At 41.0% G+C, this 27,926-nt stretch overlaps 1 protein-coding gene across 1 annotated transcript in view; it reads right to left on the reverse strand.

Moving 5' to 3' along the window:
- Positions 1-7,280: 7,280 nt before the first annotated feature.
- SUSD4 (sushi domain containing 4) overlaps positions 7,281-27,926 on the reverse strand; it is a gene marked incomplete at its 5' end in the record, with an annotated part of 79,375 nt that continues 58,729 nt past the window's right edge. The window contains 5 exons of the mRNA XM_030944250.1: positions 7,281-8,613; positions 9,796-10,178; positions 11,397-11,541; positions 12,036-12,227; positions 25,431-25,619. Of these exons, the coding sequence (XP_030800110.1) occupies positions 8,585-8,613; positions 9,796-10,178; positions 11,397-11,541; positions 12,036-12,227; positions 25,431-25,619 (938 nt within the window). The remainder of the gene's footprint in view (positions 8,614-9,795; positions 10,179-11,396; positions 11,542-12,035; positions 12,228-25,430; positions 25,620-27,926) is intronic.

Here is a 27,926-nt window from a genome sequence, read left to right on the forward strand (position 1 = left end):
AGCCTCAATGAAGAGACTGAAGGTCAGGGGACAATTAATCATATTGTTGCCCATAATTTAATATGAAGATATGTAGGCATATTTAGGACACTTAGGATCCAAAGAGTGGTATTCTGGATTTCCAAGTATTTCCCTCTTCCCCCAAGAGGGAAACTGTCTTTTAGTTCACTTGCTTGTCTTTGCCTAGAGCAGCCAAAGGCTGCTGGTGATCTGTTGCACAGCCCTCACATGTTGTAAAGACTCGAATCCACAGTACCACAATGCACCCAGTCAGCCTCGAGTCACTGCAAATGCTGTAATGCACGTAAAATCAGAAGTCTGGGTAGATTTTCCAGAGTCCAGTTTTACTCTAAAGAAGTGCAATGATAAACCCCACCTTCCCTTGGAAGGCAGCACATGGCCTTTTTTTTGCTTCTGGGAATCAGATGGGGACTCCTGACTGCATGGTCAGGAAAGAGTTTGTTGCTGAAAGGGGTCCCAGTTCTCATTCATTTCATTGGAAACTGAGATCAGTGTGCATATCCAGAGCCTTCTGTCTGTAACAGCTCCTAGATTCAGAAATTCAGGGTACAGGAGCCTCCCAGACCAGAGAAAACTGACTGAAGAGGCATCATTATCTTTAATGGTGCTTCTTCTTGTAAATTTTTCCTCCCACTTTTTCCATTAACCAAAGAGAACACTATCGTCTAAGCCTTGTTGTAGGTATGCCTATCCCCAGTAAAATGTATTTATGATAGAATCAGCCCAGCACCCTAATTGAGAAGCTGGACACTTCACAGCTGTCATGATGTCTTTTTTAATGCCAGGCTTTAGCACTTCTGTAGCTCTGTCTACACTGCACACTGGTGCAATGTCCACGGATATGTAAGAACACCTGTAAATTATTGCGAAATTAACCTGCACTTCTCTTCCCAAGTGGTTGCTCAAAATCTAATGAAAACCAAGCAGGAAGTATACAAGCAGACAGTTGGACTAATCCTCATTTTTGCTGCAGCAAAAATAGAGCCAGTAATGGCTCTATCAGTGATAGAGTGCAGACATTTATAGTCTTCATCAATGAACAGGCTAAGTGAAGCTAAATCGTTCTGCTAAACTTTTTAGTAAGTAATTAACCCTGAATTATTAACAACAGGCAGCTCTGGTAATGGTTATGAGAGAAATAACAACTGGTTGCATGGTTATTAGCATGAGAGCAGTGAACAAGGCAGGCAAGCAGCATGTGCTGCCATTGAATTAATAGAAGGGACAAGGGTGGCAAATGTGATCCCCTGCAGGGCAGTGCAGTTCCAGGGGCTCACAGAGCTACTCGAAGACACTTGCTTTGGCAAGAGCAGCATGTACTCAGCAGTAGATGGATGGAAGTCAGAAGTGGATGGTAATAAGGAACATTAAAAATAAATCCAGCCTTATTAGGTTAAAAAGAAAAAAGAAAATATGTCAACTTGACAGCTCAGAAACTGGCAACTCTTTAGTTCAAGCAGTTATCCAGGGGACAAGAAATTCATACTGGAGCACCAGGAAGCAGGCAGATGAAGTGACCTGCTGTGCACCCTGTGCTCCCTAACTGGACTGTATCAGTGCAAATTTCCTGAAGATGTGAGCTCACCAGTTTCAGAAAGGAGGGGGTCTTTTAAAAGGTCTTACCTTAACAACACCCTAAAACATCAGCAAATCCTTAAATCCTTTGGCTATTGCTGTTTTCATAGGAGCATTCACAGGCACCTGTGAATATTGGGCTGATAAAAGCTGGTGAGCTGACAATCCTGGGATGAAGGCATAGACCCAGCACTCATGAAGCAATGTGGGCTCCCCCCAGTGCCCCTCTGTAATCATTTTCATGGGCCATTTGCCAGCAGAGTGAGGAGCTCCATGTCCCTTCTTGTCCTGTCTGCTGAGAACTTAAATGAGCAAGGCAAATAAGAGCGACCTCATATATGGGAGGGAAAGTGTCCTGCTGGGTACTGCTCTGCAGGTAAGCAACTTGTTTTGCTTCCCAGCATGACTGGGGTGGCAGAATGAAACTGGAACAACAATATTAGTTACCAAAAAAAGCTGAGTGAATAGAAGGATAAGCAGAGGAGAAATGAAGGCAAACAAGTAAAATGGAAAAAGTGAATCCAAACCAAAACCAAGGCCCTTATTGTAAGCAGAACCAGTCTGATGGTAGAAATGCAGAGATGAAAGAAAAGAGATACTGAAGCTCCAAAAACTTGGAAGTTTGTGCTTGCCTCTTGACTTTCTTTTGAACCAGTTGTATTAAACAAACAGCTCCCTCTGTTCTTACTGGAGAATATGGGGAATTTATTCATGTCCCCTTGACTTAATTAAAATTTAGATGTTGTCCTGGTCTAGGGCAAATTTGGGAAAAGCAAACCCACACAGCCCCTCTCCCCAACAGGTTCGGGAAGAATTCCTCAGAGAGAAGTGGAAAGAACCTGTTTATTTAATAGGCACAGCACCCCCCAGCACACAAAATGAACAATACTAGATGACACCACTCTTTCACCGCTCTGTAAAAAGATGACAAATTCAGAAAGTCTCTCTTGGGGGATGGTCGCTCTGTTATCAGTCCCTCCGGTGCTGGGGTAGCTGCTGCAGCCACAAGGTGCAAACTCTTGGTGTTTCCCAGGTCCCAGTCCGGAGCAGGTTCGAGTAGGTCCAAAAAAAGGGAAAGGAGAAACAGTCCAGGGAAAAATTTGGACTGCTTAGCTAAACTACCTAATGAGCAGAAGCAAAAAGCAAGAGCAAAGCAGAAGCAAAGCAGAAGCAAGAGCAAGAGCAAAGAGAAAAAGCCAAGCAAAAAGCAAAAGCGACACTATGTCCTGCCCCGTCTGTGTGTCCCGCCAGTTGTGGGGGAGCAGCTGATAGCAAAACCAAAATAAAACATTCACTCTTCAGAGCCAGACTTGAAGGCACAGAACATAATATCCAGCATAAACAGAACACACGAATGGGGATACAAGCATCATAATGTCACCCTAGGACAGATGTCTTTTATTTCTTCTCCTTTCTTCCTTCTTCCTTTCTTTCTTCTCCTTTCTTCCTTCTCCCAGTTTCTGCTTAATATATTTTAGCAGAATGTAATTTTCCTGGGTTTTAAAATGTCCTCACATAGCAGCTGCCCCTGCCCCGCAGGGCAGCCCCTTTGCCTTGCTGAGGAAGGGTGCCTTGAATCCCAGTCAGCCTCATCCATCCAATTTCTTTATGGGGTCTTTGTGAATTATTAAAAGTCTGCTCTGAGACCTGGACAGAAGATAATTCAATCTCAGCCCTTTCTGTTGCTGTTAAATAACCTATCTTCCTGTCCTGGAAAATGTAGTGGCTGTGTGCCACTATATAATAATAGTGAGGAGAGAAATCTGGATGCATGAAGTAAGTTATGTACATTATATAGGGAGAGAAGGGTTTGTCTGCCTATTCTGGCTGCACACCTTGGCCTGGGAGAGTGATAGGCAATGCAGGGCCCATCTCCCCTCTGCCACAGGGCTTTCCCTCCAGTATAGTACAATTTCTTTGGGAATCATGTTGAAGGAACTGGATGCATCCTTGACTAGGTTTGGGGCAGATGTTTACTTGCTTTGTAATTCTTTCTGCCCCCAAGTCATGCCTGGACATCCACAGGAGATCAAGAACAGGAACTTGAGATGTGCTTCTCTTATCTGTGCTACTCCCCTTCTGACAGCTGACATGCTAAGCTGCACTACTATCCACAGCACAGAGCAGGGAGGAACAAAGAGCTTTTGGGCATGGGAAGCCAAGTTTTGCATAAGCATGACAATTGGGTCTGTGCTCCAGTTGCCTGAGCTGCTATTTCTCGTTGAGCTCAATAGGTGTCTTTACTTCACCTAATGCACAGGGAGTATTAGCAGGGCTGCATTCATTTAGCTGCCTAAGATAGACATGAAGACCAGAAAATCCCAAGTTTGGATTTGTCATTTTCCTAGGGTGACGTTATGATGCTTGTATCCCCAGCTGTCTGGTCTGTTTATGACAAGAAGGAGCACAGAGTTTCGTTATCGCTGCCCTCTCCCCCACAGTCTGCTGGAACACAGAATTCCACTGTTGTTGTCTGGGCATGGACAGGGCAGAACACCACGCTCCTTTTGCTTTTTAGTTAGTTCAGCTAGCTGAGGCAGTCTGAGTTTTCCCTGGACTGTTTTTCTTTCCTTTTTTCTTGGAACCACTTGAGCCTGCTCCAGACTGGGAGCTGGGGAGCACCGAGAGCTTGCACTTTGTGACCTACGGGGGCCTACTCTGGGCAGCAGCCTTTGCCGGTGCCAGAGGGATTGATAACAGAGCGAGCACCCACAGGAGAGACTTTCTGAATTTGTTGTCTCTTCAGAGCGGCGAATGAGTTTTGTCATCTGGTATTGTTCATTTCTTGTGCTGAGGAGTGCCTTGCCTGTTAAATAAACAGGTGCTTTCCACTTGTCTCAGAGGAAATTTTTCTGAACCAGCTGGGGGGAGGGGCTGTGTGGGTTTGCCTTCTGGGGGCCCCTTTTGGCGGTTTTCTCTCAGATTTGCCCTAAACCAGGACAGTTACAGAACAAAATTCTGAAATCAATGTCACTTCAATGGAAAAAGGTTTTATTAACAGGATTTTATTGGAGTTCAGCCCATGCTACATGAAAGCTTCAGTTGGTGGAACAGACTGTGGTTTTGATGAGCACTGACTAGTGTGCCCAGTACCATGAGTTTGGAATTAGTCTATGGACAAAACTGGGCATCAGCCAAGTTTAGTTCTCACAAGCTGGGAATCATGCAGAGACAGAATGAGAAGGGGCCCAAAACTCACATTGTGCATCTTCCCCAATGTTTTCCTGGCCTCTACTTATTTAAAACAGTCCTAAAAAAATCTCTCAGAGGTTTTTACAGCTTCTTCAGACCATCTCTCTCTCCTAACAACTATTCCTATGACTAGAATGTTTTTCCTAATATATAACCTAATTCTCTCAAGCCTCAATTAAGTCTATTATTCTTGTCCTACTTATACAGATAAATTCCATCTTCTTTGAAAACATGTTTCTTACAGAAAACTTAATTTCTGTGTTCTCTTTGGTCTTCTGTTGTTCACACTGAATGCTACATAATCTGTGAGGACGGGACTGATTCTTCCAATTCTATCTGCTTGATTCTCTCAGCTTGGCTGCTGTCCAGCTGCACCACATTTCCCTCAAAGAGGAAAAAATTTGCTCAACATTTGACACACTTCTCTAGCTGAGGCCTTACTAGTGCTGAGTGCAGCTGAATGATTGCTTCATGCATTTTATAAGTTACAGTTCTGTGTAAACACTGTGTTGACATTTAACATTTTCACAACAGCCAGGTTCTGTTGACTCACGCTCAGGTTGTGATTCACTACCTGCAGGGCTCCTGTGAGACCTTGGATCCCCACCCTTCACCCAGCACTCTGCAGGTCAAGCCCCTGTTCGTAAGTCACCGTTCAAGGCTGACATATTGCTCACTTCTGCTCCTCTTTTCTCATTTTTAGAAATATTGGCAGGGTGAAGCCAGTTCTTGTTTTTCTTTCCTGGAGTTCTCAGTACACAACCATTTTCTCTCTGCTGAAGGCACATGGGTTCCATCTTCACGAACACCTCACCAATAAGAGCTTTCCTGGATCTATTTTAATTCACATCCAGTTAGCTCAAGGGAAAACAGCTTATGATCTGCATAAGATGTGCTCATCCTCCCATCTGGTCTCATTTACACAGTGAACATCCTGCCGTGGTCATAGCAGCTCTTTTGTCTCTTGAGGTCCTGAAAACACCCTGAGGTCTTAGACCAGGGAGCTGTGGAGTTCTCCAGGGTGTCCAGGTTGCTGGGCAAGCTGGGGGTACCCCCCGCGCTTGCCCAGGGTGTCACCTTGTGGGTGGATCAAGAGGCAGGCAGTCCTCTCATGAGAATTCAAGCCCTATGTAGAAAAAAAATAGCGTAAGAAAAAAATCCTCTCTTTCCCCCCAGATATTCAAGCATGCAAAACCCCCAAACTCAACCACACAAATTATCCCCCCCCCCAAACAGTCTTCCATGAAGTTTTATCCAACATAAGCAAAAAATGGTAAAACTCTCTTTCCTTTAAAAATTGTATTTGGCACAGTCCTATCAAAAGGCTATCAAGCAAAATTAATACATTTATGTTTTTTGGTGTATTGTTCTGCACTTCTTAAAATAAAAATGTCCTAATAAGTCATAAATTTACATTTCTTCAGTTACCCTGTCTGGCTCCTTTAATAAAATGACTGCAATACAATACACACAGCAGTGTGACTCTGTAAAACCTCAGAGCTCCAAATATTAATCAAGAAGCTTTCATAGAAATTAATAAATGGAAGCAAAAAAATTTAAGGGATGAAAATTTACGAACTGCTAAAAGATCAGCAAAGATGGATTTCCTAGGCACAAGGCATTTAAAATAAATCCAATACTTTTCAATGGCATTATGAAACTGAAATCACATAACTGACTGGAGGCTTGGGGTGTGCTTCAGTTCAGGGCTGATTTTAGAGCACTCTTGTCTTGTTTGCTGGAGTGGTAATTCTGAGTGGTCGTGCCAACACCTCTGGAAAGCTTGAGATCATAAAAGGAAGGGGAAGCCAAGAAAGTACAAACACCTGATAGATATATCTGTGGGATAAACCTGAGCATGCAGCTGCAACTGAGACAATTCAGGAGAAGAAAAATGGAAATATTGTATAAGCAAGGATGGAAGATAAAATGGAATATGTCTCATTTTTCAGTACCAATAACTGTGTTTTCATCAATCTTACTGTAGGATAATTGACAGAATTACTTCTGCAGCTTTTGGTCTGCCTTTGCTTCTTGCTGTCATGTACAATTGCTGACAGGATGCTAATAAACACTTTTCTTGAATGGTTGCAGCACATCTATTATTCCACTATCCTGGCTCATGAGTGGGGCCACTAAATGCTACCACAATACAAATAAATCATTAAACAATCATGAAAAAATAAAAGAGCAGCTTGTAGTGATCCTCTATTTATGGCAATAGCGATATTATTAATTTACTTTGTACATAAAATCAGAATTCAGTCATATTTTCCCCTTTGGTTTGGATTAGCCCACATGATGGCAATCTCTGTCATTAACACACAGTGTTAATTCCTTCAAACACTGCCAGTTTAAGGTGTTTCATCTGCACAATACCAAAATAAGAAAATCAGCTTGGATTTCAGTGAGTACATGAAACAGCCAGGAATTTTCCTGACAAAGTACAAATAGCCTGTAACACCACAGAGTGAGCCCCTCATACAGGCTTTAGCACAATGCTCTGGCACAGCCTGCAGAGCAGAGAAAACCCTCACTGAAACCCACATTTCAGCTGCAGAAGCTGTGCCCCTGCTGCACCCATTCTGTGTGCTCTGTTTAACCAAAACCACTCTCTCAATTTCCAGCGGATATTGGGTGTAAAGCTGAAAATGCCACAGGACAGGTGTTCTGCTACCTCCTACCTTCAGGTACGAGCTGGTGAAAGAAGTGAGGAAGGAAAAAAAAAAGCCAACTACACAATAGTCAGATAAGTCAAAAGAACTGAAACTCAGCTTTATTATTTTTTTTTAAAGTATTCTACCATAATGGCTCAGAATACTACCACAATGTAAAGGGACAAGGCAGTGCTCTGGGCTATGACTGTAGATTACTCTCATATATATATACATATATATATATTTATTTATTTATTTAAGAGCTTAAGAAAGGTTGAAGCAGAGCAGTTCGACATTTCTTAAGCATGTATTTCATAATTTTAACATCTTTTAGATCTCTCATATTACAGCAGGATTTATCAAATGCAATGTAGTCACAGAAGTCTTGCATAAATACAAATATTGATACTTTACTTTGAATATTGTCTATGATATAAATTCTGCCTTACCTTTAAAAAAAATCTCCAGATCGTTATGTGACCTGGGAGTCTTTCCTTTTCTCTCTCTTTAAGAGTTTTTAAATATACATATATATATATTTTTATATATTTGCTATTGTACATCAAAGTATATATGAATCCCATAATTTCTGTTATATTTTCTGCAGACATGGTCTGAAACAAAATCACCAACAACTAAATCAAAAACTTCCTGGTTATCATAGGAAAGCCAAAGAGGATCTTTCCTCTTTTTTTGTGTGTGTTTAAGTATTGATATTTTTTAAACTTGAAAGGATTCTTCATAAACTAGAGGTCCATAGATCATTTAAAGTAGTCTTTATAAGCAAATTTACATATTTTGACATGCTTTTGTGAGGCAGTTAGTATCAAAATCCACTAGCATTTCTTACAGAGCCATATGACTTTCTGCGATGCAGATATACATTTCACTTCTAAAAAGCCACAGTTATTTTTCTAAATCTGCTCTCATCAAATCCCCAGGATTCATTCATAAAACTGCTGCTGTTGGAATGCTGATGCTGTTATCCCCACATACACCCAACCCGTGACATCATCGCGTGGAAGATTGGTAAGTAGGAGAACACCCTCCCCAAATCCACAGAGTCTTTTCTATCTCTGAATCCTCATGATTCATGTCACCCAACAGTACAATGTGATGAGGACACGACTCAGTGCAGGCTAAGGGTCTTCTTCCATCAAAGGAATCTCTAGGAGAAACAAAGAAATAGCATTGACTGCTGATTGCAATTTCCCTTTTTGCTTTTGCAAAGTATAATTGTTACCAATTCTACAAAACCAGAAATGGACATTGCAAATATCTGAACAAGACATGGGATATTGCCAATTCTAAACCCACTCGGACTCTAACACCTCTATGAAAATTAGATAACTAAAACTACACAGATTTTCTCCAATAAGTTAGGACCACAAAAACCTAAATGCAAACATCCTTGCTACTACATTAATCACTGAAGCAGCATTCAGAGGTGGAAGGGACTTCAACTGGCAGCCCTGTAATTTCTTCCTCTCCTCCTGGGTCTCCTATTCCCCTTTAGTACCACTAAAACTATCCAAACTCCTCTGAAGCAGAAGACTTCCTCCACCCAGACCTTCACCCACACTGAATTTAGGACACTGAGCTTCAGCTCAATGACAATGGAGAGTAGGATATGAGCCTCTCCCTCAAAATGTCTCCAAGGAAAGCCATCCAGTTTCTTTAACATGCTGAGCAGCACCAACCAGAACTCCATGAAATCATGTCAGTACATGCTCATGTTTGATTTAAAGGCGGGCAGTAATACATGGCAAGCTCCCTCCTGGCACATGGACCTGTGGCACGTTCTCCTTATGCTCTGATTTCCATTCCATGGCTTAAGGGTCACGTGCCTCAGATGGAAGGAACATTTTGCTGGATGCATAGACACGATGAGTTTGCTAATAAAGGCAGCTAATTTTGGCTGAGTATGAAAATATGATTTATTTCCTTTTTGAGGAGAAAATCCTGTTGTTTGCTGTGAAAGCCATGGTATGTGAGGGAGCTGTGAACGTACGAGTTGAAGAGCAGATGAACAAATCAGCACAGGTTGGCTTTGCTGCTGTACACAGGTGTTTGCTGACATCCCTGTTGATGAGACTGGGGTCTGGACAGGAGCCTTCTGGCCTGGTATTCAAATTACATGCACCACAGCTAGCAAGGACATATCACAGACATGAAATTCTATAACCATGGAGTTTTATGATTTAAAAAAAGTTTCAAATTAAGGTGTAGGGAAAACCACGGAGAAAGTAGGAGTGAGTCAGCTGGGTGAATTCCTAGAATTGTAGAATTCCTACAAAAAAATGATGTCCCCTGTCCATGGACTCACCTATTACATCTATGCAAGACTCACCATCTGTGATATCGATCCGGGGACTTGTGGATACAGCGTCCCCGTCAGTGCTGTGGGATATGTCAGTTCGATCTGAGCTGGGAAGTGCTGCCGTTTGGCATGTCAGGGATGGGTACAAACTATGGAGCAGTTCAGAGGAACCCGACCTACTGTCACAGGTCTCAAATTCACTGGGCTGCGTGTCTGGAATCCTGGGACCGGGATAAGCAGGGGGATTCTGATTTTCTGTCTGCAAAATATGCCCCTGGTCTGCAGCAGTTGAGTATCCGGGTGCCAGGGCATTCAAGCCACTGCTGACAGCTTCATCGTAGGAAGGCAGCATGACAGGAACACCATCCACCACCACAAAGTCGGGGTCGCCCATGGAGCCCTCCTGGTTGCCTCTATGTCAAACACAGAAAGGTTATCACAGAGAGCAGGAGTATGTCAGCAGCACCTCGGAGCAATTGCTGAATTCCAGTAAGCACAGTACTTTCTAGTCATGCCAAATGAAGCTACAGGGCCATTAACATTCACATAGTTTGCCAAACTATGCTTGGGTTGACAGGTGGAATCTGTTACAATCGGAAAAAATGAAACCGGTAATGGGAAGAACAGTTCCAAGAAGGGAAGGTAAACAGGTATGTGGAAGAGATAAGGAGCACCATTTGCTGTGCTGTGCACAGTAGGTCATGGATATAAGATCACAGATGTAGTTCACCAGGCAAAAGTGTCTGAACCCCTAGCAAAATGTATGCTAGAGCACAAAAGTGTTTACAGCACAAGTAAATGGGGGCTGAGATCACCACTGCTGGATGACAAGGGTTTGGTGGCAAGACTTGTGGCCTCCTTTGGGTCTTGCTTTCAAAGGATGGAGGCTTTCTTAACCAGTATTAAGCTGATTTCTTTTCAAGCAAAGCAATTCTATTAATTGGGAAGGTCCATTAAACCCTAAAGTTTCTGCTTAGTAGCCTATTAAACACAGTATAGTCCAGGCAGGAGGTCTTAGGTACCTTTAACACATGAAAACATCTGAAAAGGAGAGGACTAAAAACCATTCTAGTAAGCAAGACAAGTCCAGGCTATAGGCTTTCCTCATGGAGAACACTATGTCAATCAATGACAAATGCTCCCATCTCCAGGATATTTTACAGAAATAAAGGAAGATGTTTATGGATCAGGATGAAAATAACACTAATGAAGGTAAAGCAAACCTTTAATATAAATTTGTCCATAGAGAAAAAATAAATTATTTCTTAAAACTTACATTACTAAGTAATGTCTACATAGTTAAAAAATTAATCCCCCCAGCACCTGAAAACGAGTACTTAAAAATATTGTCAGCTATTTTTACAGGCAGAGGCAGCAGCTCTCAATAGGAGAGCGGTAATTATTCCCAGAGTGAATCTCGCAAACTTTGCTTTTTATCTTAGCTGCGTGAAGGACTACTGCAGGTTTTTGGGGGTGCCCTTCCACACTAGTGGTTCAGGGACTTCTTCTTGGAGCAGAACAAAGTATCTGCAAGGCTCATGAGCTCCTCCATTTCTCCAGAAAGAAGTGCTGAGTGTGAAAACGAAATCAAGGCCCTCAACCTTCAAAATAAGAAAGCAACCGGTACAAACCGTGGAAGGAAATGTGTCTTAAATTTGGTCTGGAACATCCTGGCTAAAATAACCAGTAGCAGTACTAATAAAACACTGGTAGCAGTAAACGCCACTATCTTCCATGTAGTCAGGAGGGTCTCCTGTGTATTTGGCCAGGCTTGTTCTGTAACAGAAAGACAATACAAGAGTTGTGCTTGTATATTCCCATTGTTATTTTATATTCAACACTACTCAGAAGTGCACATTTTTTATATCCAACTTGTAAAAACACAAATAAACCCTTTGCCATGTACCAAAAGCAGTCTTAACATAAAGCTGTCACAGAGACTGGATCTTGCTTTTTCCCCTTGACTGGTCTTTTATACATGTAATCGTGACCTTAGCTTGCATATATATAAAACATCCAAATGTTAAAAAATACATTTGAAGAGGTAATGATCAAAATGGTTTAGAACCATTCAGAATCTTGAGAATGCATTATATTTACCCTTTTTGAAAATCTTGCAAAGGAGTTCGAAAATAGCAGCATCTTAAAATCAGTGCTCATCACTTAACCATGAAAGAGACAAAGTTCACCAGGCATTGTCAACCTACAAATTTGCTCTGAAATAAGGGGCTGTAAGAAGACAGGGCTGTTAGGATAGGATAGTCCTTTACCTGTTTTGACACAGTACACTTGGTAGGAGGGGAACCACTCTCCGTACTGGCAAGTGATGTACTTGTAGTCATTGGCGAGGGTGTAACCAGGGTCGCAGTAGAACTCCACCACCGTCCCGTGGTTGTAGCGCTCGCAAGGCCGTGGGTGGCAGATGTAGTCTCCGTGACTCACCATTGGAGGTAGTGGACAAACTTGGGCAAACAAAGGGAAAAGGAGAAAGACATTAATGCCAGCAGTCCACCACTGGGCAGCTTCAGAGTGTCAAAATTCAGCAGGCACACTTTGGGTTCCCTCTCGGCTCCCTGTGGTTCTGGGTATGTCTCAGTGGCACCAGGCCACTGCCCTGGCAGTCCAGGTGGCCATCCACACCAGTGGAGGGATGCACAGGCCAGGGGGTCACTGAAGTGGGATCTGGAAAGCTTCCTACCCGCTGTGGGAAGAGGAGGGTGAGAGGAAGACAAAGGGGACACATTCCCATCAGGTGGCTGCATGGGGATGGAGCAGGGCAGTCAAAATAAGGAGAATCATGCTCTTCACGAAGCATTTATAATTCAGCTGTAACATGCTATTTTTTGTTTCATTAACATAATTAAATGGTTACATGCATTAATTAAATTCCTTTTAAAAATAAGTTTGCCATCAGCAGTGCTGTAAGAGATGCAAAGCACCTAGTGTTGCGTAAGCATGTGCAGTCTGTATCACTGTAATTTTATTAAGTTGAGCTAAAGTCTGCCGGTGGTATCTGTGTTTTGTTATTTCTGAACAGCCCAACTGATCTCAGTGGGACCACTGGTGGAGTGAGGTCTTAAATATAGCAGAGGCTGAGCCTGTGTTAATTAAGTAGACTGGTTTACTTAGGGTTAGGTAAATAAGAGAGAATTGCAATATAAACATGTGGGACTTTTCCTGTAGGCCCTGGAATCACAGCTCAGACAGATGAACTTCATGGAGAACTGAGGAAGCACTCTGGAAAACAGCAGTGGGGAAAGCAGTTCACAAGCAGTATTTTTACAAGAGAGAAAACTTTTCCACGGCTTAAGTGTTGGTTGATTACTGCTTTCTTAAGCGCTTCTAGCACCGGGCAAAAAAATCCTACAATGTGCAATGATGTTTCAAATGACTGCATACTGACCCAAAAGGGCTTCAGTTACTGGATGACTACTTTTATTTCCCTTCAGAGGCAGTTCCTGGCTGTCTCAGTGCCCCATCTACACACCCTTCCCTTTACTTCATGCCTCTCCCATGCAGGCAAGACCTGCTGCATTGATTTAAATAATGAAAATGACATCTCTTGAAAGAAGAACCTTCTCAGAAATTACAATTCAGCTGCTTCTCCCTGTGAATCTTGTTACATGAATAATGCATTTCATAAAAAAATACACCAGATATTAAATGAATCTTCAAGAGAAGCTGATTACAATGTGCAGCAATGTCTATTCCCCATCCTCTAGAGACATGGTTTTGTTTGCATTTTCACTGGCAAGGCTTAATGATAACTTGAAATCAGACTAAGTAATTCACATAAAAATTCACATCCTCAATGCTCTGCACACTTTCCAAAGTCTCTGGGCCCACAAGAAAGAGGAATACTTTACTGGGAAGTCAACTCAAGATTGAAAACAATTTTCTTAAGATTAGGGTGAGGTTGTCAGACTGAAATAGCAGGAAAGCACCTATTAATAATTCTTGTATATAAAAAGAAAATGATCGGTGAAAGCCATGATCCTGGCCTACCATAAAGAAACCTGGTATATGTTTATTGCCAATGCTTAGAGCATGAGAACAAAGGAAGAGAACAATTTAAACTCCTCTGCAACTGAATTTTGCCAAGCTCTGGCAGTGTGCAAGAGACGTGTAGATGCCCACAACCTTTCTAGCAATGAGCAAGTAGGGAACACCTTATCACAAAGAGCAACACTCAGAAAAACTAATTTTCCCCTCCAGCAATGTAGCTGCTGCATTATCCCTAACCTCTTCATGTCATTGAGAGCCAAAGCAGCCTGCTGAATAGAAAAATCCCTCAAAGCTGGCATCCCAGCAATGTGGGTCAGCTCAGGATTGACACACGTCCAGGCAGATTTAAAGCTATGCACTGTGGAAACAATCCAGATATGGAGCTGTCAGTCTGTACAAACAGAGGTCTATTTTATAACACCCAAAAACGAGTAGGACATGTCCCCAGTACTAAAAAGGGTGCCACTCCTTCCAGGGACACATTCATCTTTCAAGGGAAATGCTTGTGTATTGGTGCTGCCTGGAAACTCCTACAAACAATTTTTTATTGTCCTGCCAAGTATTAGTCATGAATTAGTTGAGGTTTACAGAGTCATACCTGTCAACAGCTCCTGCATGAAACACTGGGAACCAACAGATGCAATGCAACAGGTTTGAAACCGAGGGCTTTTAGCTCAGCTGAAAAAATGCTTCATTCTTATGTCAGCTGGATGGCAGGAGTCAGGGATTCTGACTCACCTGGAGTGTCACTCACCACCTCGGATGAACTTTACATTCAACCAGTTTCAGGATCCCTTTAACACTTCCATGGGCAAACTGGCCCCCATGTAGCACTCAGGTTCAAAGCCTCTTTTCACAAATCAAGTGAAAGGTATGTTGTGGTAATCACATACCCTCTGAACAGAGAGAGACATAGCTCTCCCAGGATTTTCCTGGGAAGCTGTGAGAAAGCTCACAGAAAGAATTAAAACAATTATTATCTCAATCCCGCACCTGGCAGGCAATCTCTGTTTGTCAAAGATGTTCACAAGAAGGAGTTGTCCCTTCTTGACCAGTAGGTGAGAGAAGATTCCTAAAGGCCAATCAGGTCTTAAGTCCACCATTGTTTCTATAAGAACTGTGAATTTCTAATAATAAAGTGCTTTTCATACTGTCTGATGATAGAGTCTCTGTATCACTTTTGTATGGTCCCGATACCCCTTTGGTGATAGTACATCACAAACAGCCCTCAATGAACTCACTTTGAGCTCTGGGTAGTTGTACACTCAGTCCTTTTCTCCACTCACTTCATTCCTATGGTCATCCTGATCCAAGATCCTTTAAAGTCAGTGGAAAGACAGCCAGCAAGTAGCCTTGGTTTTGATCATAGAAAAGAAATATTAGGAAAGGCTAGAGGGCTGCTGAACTCTCTTGGCTCTCTTGGACAGAAAATTTTTAGTGCAGAGCCGGTTACGTTACAGGGTCTGAACACTTATTTATGCCAGATGCCAGTGAATGATAGTGGTTACATGGATTAAAGGAATGTGTCACATAAAATATGGAGGGAAACTCTGGTGACAAACCTAACGCCACTGAAGTTTTTTAGGAAAGTTAAAATTCTAGCATTCCCAGTGATGAACCCTAATTGTGTTTGGAAATTACAGGCCATGGACTTCAGACAACTGCACCAAACTCACAGAATTAAAATAGCCATAAAACTGATTACAATAAAAGCATCTCTGACAAGTACATTTTCACTGCCAAAGCCAATAGCAGTATGCACAATAATCATAGAAACAAGGGAATTCTACCTCAGAAAGTTCTCACAAATCAAAAAAAGCCCTAAGTGCTGCTCTTAAATATGATACTTACTCTTTACTACCAGTAACTTTCAGCATCTTCACTTTATAAGGCTTTGGAGACTTTAATGCTCTAATTACAGCATCCAGCATGGATAATCTAGTACCATTATCTGGCGACCAGCATTCAAAGACCACATGCCTGTGTCCTTAACTTTGGAGCTTGGCAGAGGGACAGGCATAATTTAAACAGTGTCTGCTGGTGGTCATGCAGCAGGTGATCCCGAGTCTCTGGATCTGTCTTTGTACAGCAGTTGACCACACACTGTAAGGGGATTTACAGGAACTTTATAGTTCAGCATTCACAACTGAAAAGTTGAATCATTCATCAAAAAGAAAGAACAATTGTATTTATATGGTAAACAAATCTCTTGCTGGATGCTCAAGAGTCCTGTTACTCAAGGAAGTTGAAGGGAAGAATTCCTGATTTGATTTGGTGGAGTTGCCTGCCTGTTCCTAAGAGCAGCTGGAGCTGAGGGCTCTCCTCTAAGATCAGCTTTCTGCTCTGGCTGATTTTAATGAAGGACTAGCACTACCAAGAAAAGCTTGGAACCTGGGGAGATGAGTCTTGTGTTACCAGCATGTGGCACTGTGGCCTGGAGCAAAGGCGAAGGCTGGTCTGCCCCACAGAGTGTCCTCTCCATCACAGCCTCCACAGAGCCACATCCCTTGGAGCAGGGCCAGGGGAGGGTGGCACAGGCTCCATTCTTCATTAATTGAAGAATTAATGAGGTTCACCCAGTGATTTTTTCCTAGCCATTATGGTCAAGAAGCTTTTTAAACTCTGCCCGGAGGATGCTGCAGTAATTCTGCAATGTTGACGCTGGAACTGGAGGATGGAGGGAAGACTTTTTGGCATTAGCATATTCTCAGTTAACATCAATGGCACAGAACAAAGACATTGCATGACTTTTTAAAAGCCACTGGTAGAGAGATAACAGTGGAGTCACAGATATTTACACTGCTCGAAACCCGTTTTTTAATCAATGTTCAAAGGCTAGTGGTTTTAGTCTGTGGTCCAAGTAGACAGGTGGTAATCACTCAGGTTTTGCCCACTATTTTTTATATGAGCCAAAAATTAAAAACAAAAATGTCCTGAAGTACAGGACACTTACTTATTAAAAAAAGAAGGGGTAGGAACAAGCAAGCTTATTTTCCACCTGTGATAATTTGTCTCAAGCCTTTTATGTAGGACATTAATTTCTTGGCTAGCTGGGTTAGCAGAAAGCCCCAGTGTAAGGCCAGCCATTTCTGTTTGACACAGAGATGGAGAGGATTAGAGACATTGGCACCTCGTAAAGAATAACACTTCTTTCAAACACATTGTAAATGCCTGCTCATTATGCAAAGAATGCGAACAGATTAAGATGAAACTTCCAGATGAGAAAGACACAGATAAAAACCTGCCAGTTCCACTGTGTAGGAAAATGCTGGTATATCTCACTCAGAGAATCATCTGGGAGGGGGAGACACTCTCTGCTTTGCTCACAAACTGGAAGAGAACAAGAATTTCTCCTGACCCTCACTTGACATTTTTGTACACATCAGGACACTAATTATCACCAGGAATGTGGACACCTGTCACCTGGCTACAGCACCCCAACCAATGTTTAATTCAAGCTGTCACTTACTCCATGAGAGCACAGCTGTGTATGTCCCAGCAGGTCTAACCCTTTCCATCGAGGGTGGCCAGGTCCCCACCTGAAGCTTTACTGGCTGCTTCTGGGACCTAAGGAGGGATCCTTTTCCATATATTGCCTTCATACAAACACATGCTTAGGAATGTGAGATCTGAAAATTGTATTTTTTACAGGAACATAGATGATGAAGATTATATTTGTTCCTTTTCCTGCTTCTTTATGAACACTGTGCTAATAAACTTGGTTTCTTGGTTCCCTCAGTGTCATCACCCTTCATACCTTCAGAATAAAACAAATCATCAACTAAGAAGTTTTTCTTTCATATTCAGAAGGATTCCTGTCCAGTTCATCTGACAAACCTGTCCATTTCCACAGGTATTACTAGCAAATGAATCACACCTGCACTGCAAAGTACAGAGCCTGAGGAAATTAATTCTGCACTTTGAATACTAAAAAAGGGATTTTTCTATTCTATACTTAGATTTCAATTTACAGAAATGTACAAAACCCAATGTATTTTAATTCTAAAATAGCAAACCAAAAATTTCCATTAAAATATGCAGTATTCTAATTAAGATGGTAGAAAAAACTACTGGACTTAACCACTCATATCCAATCAAAAGCTTGAAGAAGAAATTTAGAGGTTTGTAAAAGGAAGGAAATAGCAAATCCAGTTGCTTTAAAATAAGCCCTGACAAAACATCTCCTTCTAGGAACAGCTGCTTAATAATACTTTTTTAAAATTACACTATTCAGGAATGTAAGCAGAACAGGAAGCATTACTGGTGTACGTTTTCATTGATTGTGAACATCAGCTTAACAATATCCTAATGAAGCATTCCTACAACAAATTCTGCTGGCTTTGTGAAGGGAGACTTCGAGCTGTACTGGAACAAACTTGGAGGCCATTGAATTTGTGTTCTGAAAGTGATGCCATGCTTTCAAGAACATTTCCTATTACTTGTTCCCACAGCAAAAAAACCCAGCACCAAGAGTAATAACAGAATAGAAAGTTCGGTAGAAACAACTGAGCACTCTTATATAAAGTAAAAACTATTTAAGCCTGACTGAAGATGTAAAGTAATGAAGATGCAAGATGCTAACTTTGAACACTCAAGTTGCCAGAGAATTTATTTATTGAAAGTCTAGAGCAAGAATTATTAATAATATTGTATTCTCAGCCAATAGTATACAAATTCTTCTCAGTCTTAACCTTTCTTGATTACTTAACCTTCACAATGCAACTTAGATGTTGTCTACTGAAAAGACACCTAACAGGTAAGCAATTTCTTCTCAACCACTCAGCAAGTCAATGTTCAAGCAGCCAGGAACATACCCCAGGTCTCCTGGCTCCAGACTGCTGGCTGTACCCCTAGAAAGTCACCCTGGAGTAATTCTGAAGCAGCTTTGACAGTGAGGTAAGCCTTTCAATGTGCACACAGTGAGAAGAACTTCTCACCTTCTACAGAGTGTGAAATGAATTGAATAATCAAGTTTTTTAAAGAAAAGCTGCTTCTCTGGTCTAGCTTTGACAAACACCATCTTAATGAGAATTTAATGAAACAATATAAAACTAATTTCAAACATATTTTAATAATAATTTAATGTTAGGTGATTCCAAAATGGAAACAGATGGCATTTTACAAACACTTATCATACACACTTCCTTCCTGGAACTGCAAATTACACTGCAGGTTTTGCAATACCAGTCAGTTGAGCTCCTACAGGAGCATTATGTCAAATTCACACTCAATCTCAACAACTCTGCCCTTCCCAGCACTGTGCCCCATGAAACATTGATATCAATGCTGAAGTCTTTAGTTTCAAATGCATTTCACAACAAATACATGATGAAGCACACCCTAAGTGATATTTTCCTATAAATTATAAGGTAAACAGAGAAAGTTTCATTTAAACAACAAAAAATTGATGACAAGTTTGCAGCTAGAGCAATAGGACTTCTTTTAGCAAATGGCCCACAATTATATTTAAGGAAATATTTATATTCATTATTAACATGAGTGCTTGGAGCACTGTGGTCTCATTTACAGCAGATAATTTTGTTCCAATGTTGTTTCTTCCTTCCCTCATGACTGGATGGCTTTATGATCAGCAGTGGTCTTTTCAGGAATTTGAGAAGCAGATGCTGAGGACTACACAGACACTTCGCGGAAAGGACTTAACTCAAAAATAAATCAAGGCTTGGGTATTTCACAGGCATCCCAGGATAACCTGAGGACTAGAAGAGGTCAAAGTGCTTAGAAGTATAATGGAGGTAGAGACGAAAGAGAAAGCAGTCAGGAAGCTGGCTAAGAAAACCAGGCAACCAAAGGCTCCTGTCAGGAATGTCTGAAAAAGCCAGTGCTCACTGAAAGCTGGATGTATCAGAAGGTTTTTATGTTACTTTAATCCCTCTTTTTTGAACAGCTTTTTCTTCTCTGTTATGAGCGAAAATCCCTTGACTTTGTGTGGGGTTACCTACACCCGTCATCAGGGACTGATGGAGACAAGGAATGCTGGGATAGACAAGCTGTAATCCAGGGCTTAGCTGAAGGCTGAGGAAATCAAGCTATACCACATAAGGAAGGAAAAATAACAAAGTCTCATTCCCAATGGAGAGCTACAAGGAAAAAAAAAGAGGGGCAAGGAAAACCAGCAGATGATCTTAGCACTGTAATTTCACAAATCATCTTACAAGACCAGGAAGGCATGGAGGAGTGTTGGTTTCTGTTATGTTCAGTTCCCAAGTGCCTGCCTACACTGATTGGTGAAAGTGCCACCCTTTAAATACTGGGTTTTATCTCTGGAAATGAACAAGTGAGTAGACTTCCTGCTGCACAGACTCTGTAGCTACAGCTCCCTCCATTTGTGGAAGATGTTCTGTGAGTGCACCATGTGGCCAAATTTAATGAATATGTCTGTAAAGTGCAGAGATGTTTGATTTCAAGGTAGGCAATGTGTTATTTTCCCTTCCAAGCAGCCTTGTCAGTTAAAGATGAATATCATAAAGTAACCCTCAGGAAGAATTTTTGTCTGCTTTCCCCCACCTAATCCACAGTATATTTAAAGCACTATGGATAAAACACTACATGCATCTGGCAGCTAATATGGAACTTCAGGGCAGAAATTAGGGCTCCATGAACAAATTGGGATGTCTGGCTGATTCTGGAAATGCTAAGAAGTTTCTGAAAGGTACAGAGGTGATAGAGCAGGTGTGAAACAATGATTTACTGTGGAAGTCCTGTGCAACAAGCAATACCAAAGACATGAAAGAAACAGATTACATGTTATTCTGTTGCTTTCTTGAAAAACTATGAACAGTGGAGAAAGCCCAGCCCCAGAAATCAAAGAAGATTTCTTCAATGCAATAAAGGAGCAGTCACTTAGAAATATAATGCTATTTATGTTCTTCAATGTCTTCGACTTAGAGCCTGTTCTCTAAGCCTTCCATCCCTCACAACAAGAGCTGCAAAAAGCCCATTTTGTTATGTATCCATTCTGTCTTGGGTTTGGACTATTTTTCTTCATGTTTCACTTTGCAATATAGCAGCCGGAGTTACAAAACTGGATGACTATTTAGCAGAATAACTTCTGCTAGACTTCTCTGTCTAGCATTTCATATCTCCATGCTCCTTTTGAATTCAATTCTTTTTCACACCTCTTCTCTTCAGCTGGGTAAGTTGAAGACTAACAGATGAAGTTCAGCATTTTCCAGCAGCACAAAAATCCAGATACCCCAGGTTAAAATGTTCATCTTCCACACTCATACATGTATGCATATAATTTCTGCACTCCTGGGTGATGAATGAATCAACTGTCTACAGTGCAGAAACAAGCAGAATTATTGAATGACTTTTTCTAAAGAAAAATATACTCTAACTTCTTCATCACACTTGCTTTCCACAACAAGCATCCTCAGGGTAAGACACTGTCAGCCTATTTAGTCCTTTGGGTATCAGGCTAGAGGTGTCACTGACATAATGGTGTTGCCCTAGTAAAGGTCCTTAGATATATGGTTGTCTGCCGCTATTTGAGCATTTACTGCTGGTTGTAGTTTCTGAGTCACACATTTTGCTGTAGGCAGTGAAATACCACTGTAGTCAGAGCTATCAATGTGTCTGTCTTATGTTAACATTAACTCAGTTAACTTGGATGACCTCTTTGGCAGTTGAGCGCTATTTAATTTATTCTCCCTCCTGTCTGCCAGATGAGTGGTTGCAAACCTAAAACAGAATCCTGGTATCTACTTCGCTTAATTGCTCAATATCACAGTGTTTCATAACTTGCTTGTATTGCTGCCCTCTGCTCCCTCTGCAGGACTTCTGTCTGTTGGAGATGTGCTGCATCAACATTATCATCCCCGAGGATACACGTCAGTCTGTCATGTTGGAATTTATCTAAAGCCTTCTCAAAGTCAGCAGAGAAACACAGAGAGAAATCCATTTGTACCAATGTGTAACGTCTGAGGCTTAGGATTGCTTACTTCCTCCTGTCTCCTGAACATAACTGATAACAGGCTGACTGCTATCCCTTTTTTCTCAGACTGTTGCCCTATGTTCCATCAAGAATTTAAAAGATTTTAAGTGCCTAGTTTATCAGATAGATAGCTCAGTGTCAATCACAGTTCATAGCATTAGGAATTGTTATGGAAGAATGTAGATCTGTGAAGCTTTCCTTCAAAGTGTCCTGCCCATAGCTGGTAACAAAGTTTCAACTATTTTGTTTTGAACTATTACAAGGCTTCACATTACAATGGCACTTCATCTCTAATACCACCCTCTTCTCTTATACCCTTTACTTTCTAGGTTCTAAGTCAGAATTATCAGCCCTTCTCTATGAGTGTCTATCCCCAGGCTTATAAGAAGAAAAATTTTAAAGCTCTGTTTGTATTCCTACCTGTCTTTCCAGAGTATTTTTTTCCTCTGCAGCATATTTTGTTGGTTTGGATTTTCATCTGGCTAACCCTTTTTTATTCTCCAGAAATCTCCTGGTGCCCAAGTAAGGGGGGGGTTGGGTTCCCTTGCACTTCTGGCTTTGTCATAAAATTTCTTAATTACTTCCTTCTCCTACCTTTCTTCCACAGTTTCCATAATTTTCAGAATCCTATCAGTACCTTTATGGTTGCTTAGCTTTGTATCTTTTCATTTACCCTCACAATGAGGTGGTTCTATATTCCAAAATTCAGAAATAACTTCAGGTTTTTTCTGTGTTTTTACTCTCTTCTGTTTAATGAATCTCCCCTTTGAAGTCTATTACTCATGTTTGTTTCATTTTAATTTCAAATCTACCTACAAAAAATTGAAATTTTCTGTTTTACATTCTTTCAAATTTAACCTCCGCTAGAGAATCTGGTGGTCCCACAAAGAGAATGAAGTTTTGATATTGCAGTATATTTGATTTCTTGCAAGACCAGCTTTTCTGTTCAGCTGGGATGATGCTGAAACAAGACATTCTAGAAAACAGCAACATGTCTATTGTTTGCAAATTGAATCAACCTGTTTTCCCTTTTATTCTTAAATACAAAGCTGGGAATTGCCAATGACACTATCCATACAACTGCTTAACTTCCTGGCACTGCAATCAAATTCTCCCAGCCCTTCCTCTCTTTATCTGCTTGCCACTCCCCACCTAGTTCTTTAGAAGAACTATTCTGGAAGAACTATTCTGGAACAGCAAAAATTAATGTTTCACCCAAGCTGGTGGGAGCCCTGTGCTCACCAATATTGAGGGTAAAGCTAAGAATCATTAGAAAGCCTGATGTGCAATAGGAGCTGCATGGTCTCTGGTGTGATTTTCTGTTCAAATAAAGCTAGAAACCCTTCTTTCAGAATTCATTTGCCGTAACAAAGAGGAAAAAAATCACCAGATTGATGCATAATATTTTTGTGACTACACACAAATTTAGGAAATCCCTTCTGTGGAGGCTTCAGCAAGAACATACATCTAAATGAAGAAGCTGTAAGCAGCATTGTTTATAGGAAAATAAAAGTTCTCAGATGGTTTACTGTAGCTTCCTAGCAGTCATCTGTTTTTAATCATAACCATATTAAAATACTGAGCAGGAAATGTCATTACAATACATTTTAAATTGAACATGGAAAGAAATAAATGGAATTAATTCGTTATTTGCAGATTTCCTCTGTGAAAAATACTGCTCGGCAAGATTACACAGCACACATAAAAGGAACGCTGAAAAATTAGCTTGACACTGGAATGCAAGGTGGAGAATAAAAAAATATGCAGGAAAGGAATTTGGTTCACTAATTAAGAGTAGTGGATTGTAACAAGATTCCTGGAGACCGGCACTCCTTCCATAAATGTCTTGAACAAGCACTTTCAAACGAGGGCATCTTGAGTTGATTTACCCTGTCTGGATTCATTTAGGATCACTGCACAGCTGCTGAAGCAGCCCTACAGCAGAGTTCACAAGGGGAGCTGTCAGGAGTGACCTTTCAGTGCTGCTGGAAGCTCTCTTCTCCCCCAAAGCTGAGCAGAACCAGCTCTTGCAAGTGTTGTGCTCCTGATTTGGTCTCCTGTGGTTCACTGAATGAATGCACTGATGGGATGCCCACATGAAACCACCATGGGAAATTCTGGCATTTAAAGAGTGCAGTAAGAAAGTGATTCAAAGGGAGGCTGAATTGAAATCAGAACTCAGGAGGCCTCCCCAATGGCCTTGGCACACACCGATCCCCCCATCACAGATCATCGTAGTTGAGAGGGGATTATAATTTTTGACGCATAACTTAAAATACAGAACTGTCAGGGCAGGAGTTCCTGCCTCATGTTTTAAATTATCAAGAAAAAGAGCCTCTCTATGATTTCATCATACAGGCAAGAAACAATGAGCACATGAGTTTTCTTGGGTATTTTGATAGCAGCTGGGATGCTCACCTGTGTTAAGTGACAGTAAGACACAATTTTTCCTGCTTCACATACTTGAGTTTCATGCTCTTATCTTTCTAACTGAAGAACTATAATTTTTCTCAAATCAGTTATATTGTTTGGATTAAGCCTAACAGGGCCCTTCTGATTTTTTAATGTGTTTTCCATGCTATAAACAACAACAAACAAACCTTCCAAAAATGGCTTACATACAGCTGATTGAGGATTAATCTTTCATGGTAAGCTAAATAAACAACAACAAAAAATCATCTTGTTTTGTCATTCCAAAATTGCAAAGGCATTTTTGAATTTTGGAACTTGAATTGTCAGCTAAAAATAAGGATAATTAAATTATTTTTGTGCCGTTTGTCACTTTGTTGATGCTTTTGGCAAATTTTTGCACTTCCAGAATGCTTAGCATTTAGTTCAGTGACATAAGCATCACATATGAATTCCTATAATTGCTTTTAGCTAATTTCTACGTATAGAGAGCTTCCTTACAGGCTTGAAATAGAACAAACGTGTTTTAAGGGAATGAAATGCAGAGGATGTATTTGGACTCTCAAGACTTCCTAGGATGTTTCATTCACGATGTGAAAATGGAGGAGGGTAGTTTATGCAGTTTTGGCAATGTATGGAACAATCCATCCGGTATAACTGTTTTAAATGTCTGGGTTGCAAAGATAAACACACTACAACGCCCTCCATCCCAGCTCTAGTCACAGAGCCTTTTGGCACGGTAGGATCTAGCTGCTTCACAATGAATGGCTTTTATGCTCCTCATCAATAAACTAGCTCAGTCGTTTTTCAGTTGTCAATCTTTCTTTAAGGTAGGGGAGACAGTGAATACCCGAGTGTGCGGCACCGTGTGGCGCTGAGTAATGACTGCAGCTGGCACAGCCCAAACCAAGGGTTTCTGTGGGGTATTTTTTAGCTGATCATGGAAATCTATCCATATGTGTAGGAGTTCTGACCATCTGCACAGGAAGGCGAGTTATGTAACTTCCTCAGTGTTTTAATCAGAAAGGTGGCAGAGAGTTTTCATTTTAAAGGCAAAGCAATCATTAGGAGCTTTCCCTCTTGCATTGGGACACTGTGAGAGCAAACATTACTTGGGAACACCACAAGTTGAGGGTGCAGTGAAGCACAGCAGGAACACATCAGAACCCACACAGGCTCTGCACAGCCAGTGGGAATATCACTGAGAATGGAACCGTGGCTACAGCCCTGAGTTAAAACCACAGAGAGCATGCAGGTCTTGCAAACCAGAAAGAGAAACAAACAGTAAGGCATTTACCTTCCACATCAAGGCATCTAGGTGGGCTATCTGACCAGATAAGGTTATACATGCACACAAGGATCTCTGCCCCTTCTAGTTTATATCCAGGAAAGCATTGATAATACACCACTGTTCCTATGGGGAAGGAGGCCCCGAACTCAGAAATGTTAATGTAACTATGAGGAAGAACCAACGGCCTCAGGCAACCTGCAAATTAAGAAGAGGGAGGTTTCTTTTATTATCAAGTGCTTATCTCAGTCATCTTCACACATCTCAGTTACCATTTCTAAATTGAGGAGTGTGATTTTTCATCCTCTCCACTATGAATGGCATGTCTGCATGATCTCCCTCAGATAGATCTGCCTCATTATCCTGTTTCAAACCCTTTTGTTGTTCAGCCCACATGTTTTGCCAGTGTGGGCTTCACTCAACAAATCCAGGAAAGGTTTTCCGAAACTGACAGTATTTTGTTTAACAAACATTTACCATTTCAGCAGATGACAATCTCTTTTTGAGGTAGAATATTTAATAAATAAAGATTTTCATTTATATAAATGGTGAGTTTTATTCCTCCTCCTTAAAAACGACAGGTATGTAAACCCTCTCACATATTAAAACCGCTTCTGTGACAAAGTGTATGCAACTATAAAAGATTTGCAGGCAGAATTCATGACTTTGAAATTCTAGTGTGAGAAAGTCTAAAGGGACATGACTTCCTAGGAGCAGTCCCATGATAAACATTGAGCGAGGTCTTAGACTAGGTTATCAAAAATTTAAGGTATCTGTTATCATCATAAATTGTAAATGTAGTCAGAATCAGAGACTATGTTCCAGTTCTACTTCTGGAATTACTCCTGAGGGATTTGTATCATGGCTGGTACTGAGCAGTGACAGTTAAATGGTCACCAACCAAAATCTGGGGCAACAAAGAGCAGTGAATTTAACAGATGGCATGTCATTCCTTGTGACCCTAGAAATGACCCTCTGGGTAATGCTTGATACTGTTTAATTTTTTAATTTGCAATAATGTGGAGAAAAGATAGCTAGTAATCATGGAATGACAAATAATATTTTAGAATTATGTGACTAATGGAAGCTGCATTATGGCTGTCCATAAATGGGTCTCTTGCCACTACTAGGAATTTGTGAAGGATGTTCATAGGACTCATAATTTTAAGCTAGAGGAGGAAACAAAAATCAGTCTGAGAACTTCTTGTAAGGTACTGGCATTTAAAACAAAAAGCCTAAGCAGCATTTCAAGCAGCCATTTCCTTGCAACAGTCTTTTGAGGGAGAGGAACAAACCCAAAGAAAATAAAAGAAAAAGCTTGAAAGCTTTTTGCAGCATGCTGTACCACCAGAGCAACGATTTCAACAGCTGTTGAAGCAGCTGGTTATGTCACTCTCAAATAAAGCTTCAAGCATCCTATCTGCTGGCTACTGCTTCTACCCTGATCAAGAATGCCCCACACACACCACACTCATTCCTGCAAACTGAGCAGCACATCGAGCAGGACGACATAAGCAGCCCCCAGTGGGACAGAAACAGCACAGACTGCCCAAGCAAGACCAAGCTTACTCTTCTCTGAACTGTATCAGAGAAAATTTGGTCCTGCTGGCTCAGAATTTTAATGCTCATTATGTTCCTGGTCATGCAGGACAGAGATTTATTTGAATTTGTATGACAGCCAAGCATTTGTGAAAATTCCTAGGTCCCCAAGCACTGCTTGAAAAACTCCATTTTGACATTATTTTGCTAAGTAACATCATTCCAGACCAGTAATTAATATTATTATCTCATGGCCAAAATAGAGGTTAGATTCTTATATACTCCACAATCCTTCCCCACTGCTCTGGCAGGGAAAAAAGGCATCTTAGTGTCATAAGACTCCCCTGCCTTCTGTAATGAAAGGATCATAGAAATGTAACTGACAGCCTACCTAGAGCAAGAAGACAAGTGACTTTGATCTTACCAGTGCCTGACATGTCAAAAAGAAAATTCTGGAATTCTGCAGTAACTTTAAGGAATTTGGCAAAATATGGCAAGGTCTTGAATCTGAATTGCCTATTCTCTGCCTACCCGGTAATCACAGCACATGGGTCTTGTGAAATTGATTTCTTAACTTTTATTAGCACTGCTTTTATTTTGAAAAGCAGTTAATATTGACTATTAAGTAGGAGTAATTGATTGTGTTTCACAGTATAAACACAGTAACAGAACTAACAAGCCAAGGGGTATTTGGAATACTGCTACTAACGCAGTAAATATTACCTGTCAAAAAGTTTGCTCCTGGATCTTTGGCAAATACAGCATCTTCAAATCAATCTTTTAAGCATTCATCTCCCCCTGCTGCAAAATTTTTAATCTACCTAAGTTAGATGTGAGGTGCACCCCCACAGAAAGGGGCTGTACACTTCATACTGCCACACGTAATGCTATCGCTGATAAGACACCCCAAAACTGGTGCCTGCTTTGCTATGGTTTTGCAAAATCTCCCCTGTGTGGATCTAAAAT

This window comes from Camarhynchus parvulus, chromosome 3 (assembly GCF_901933205.1).
Source record: "Camarhynchus parvulus chromosome 3, STF_HiC, whole genome shotgun sequence".
In the NCBI taxonomy this organism is placed as follows: Eukaryota; Metazoa; Chordata; class Aves; order Passeriformes; family Thraupidae; genus Camarhynchus; species Camarhynchus parvulus.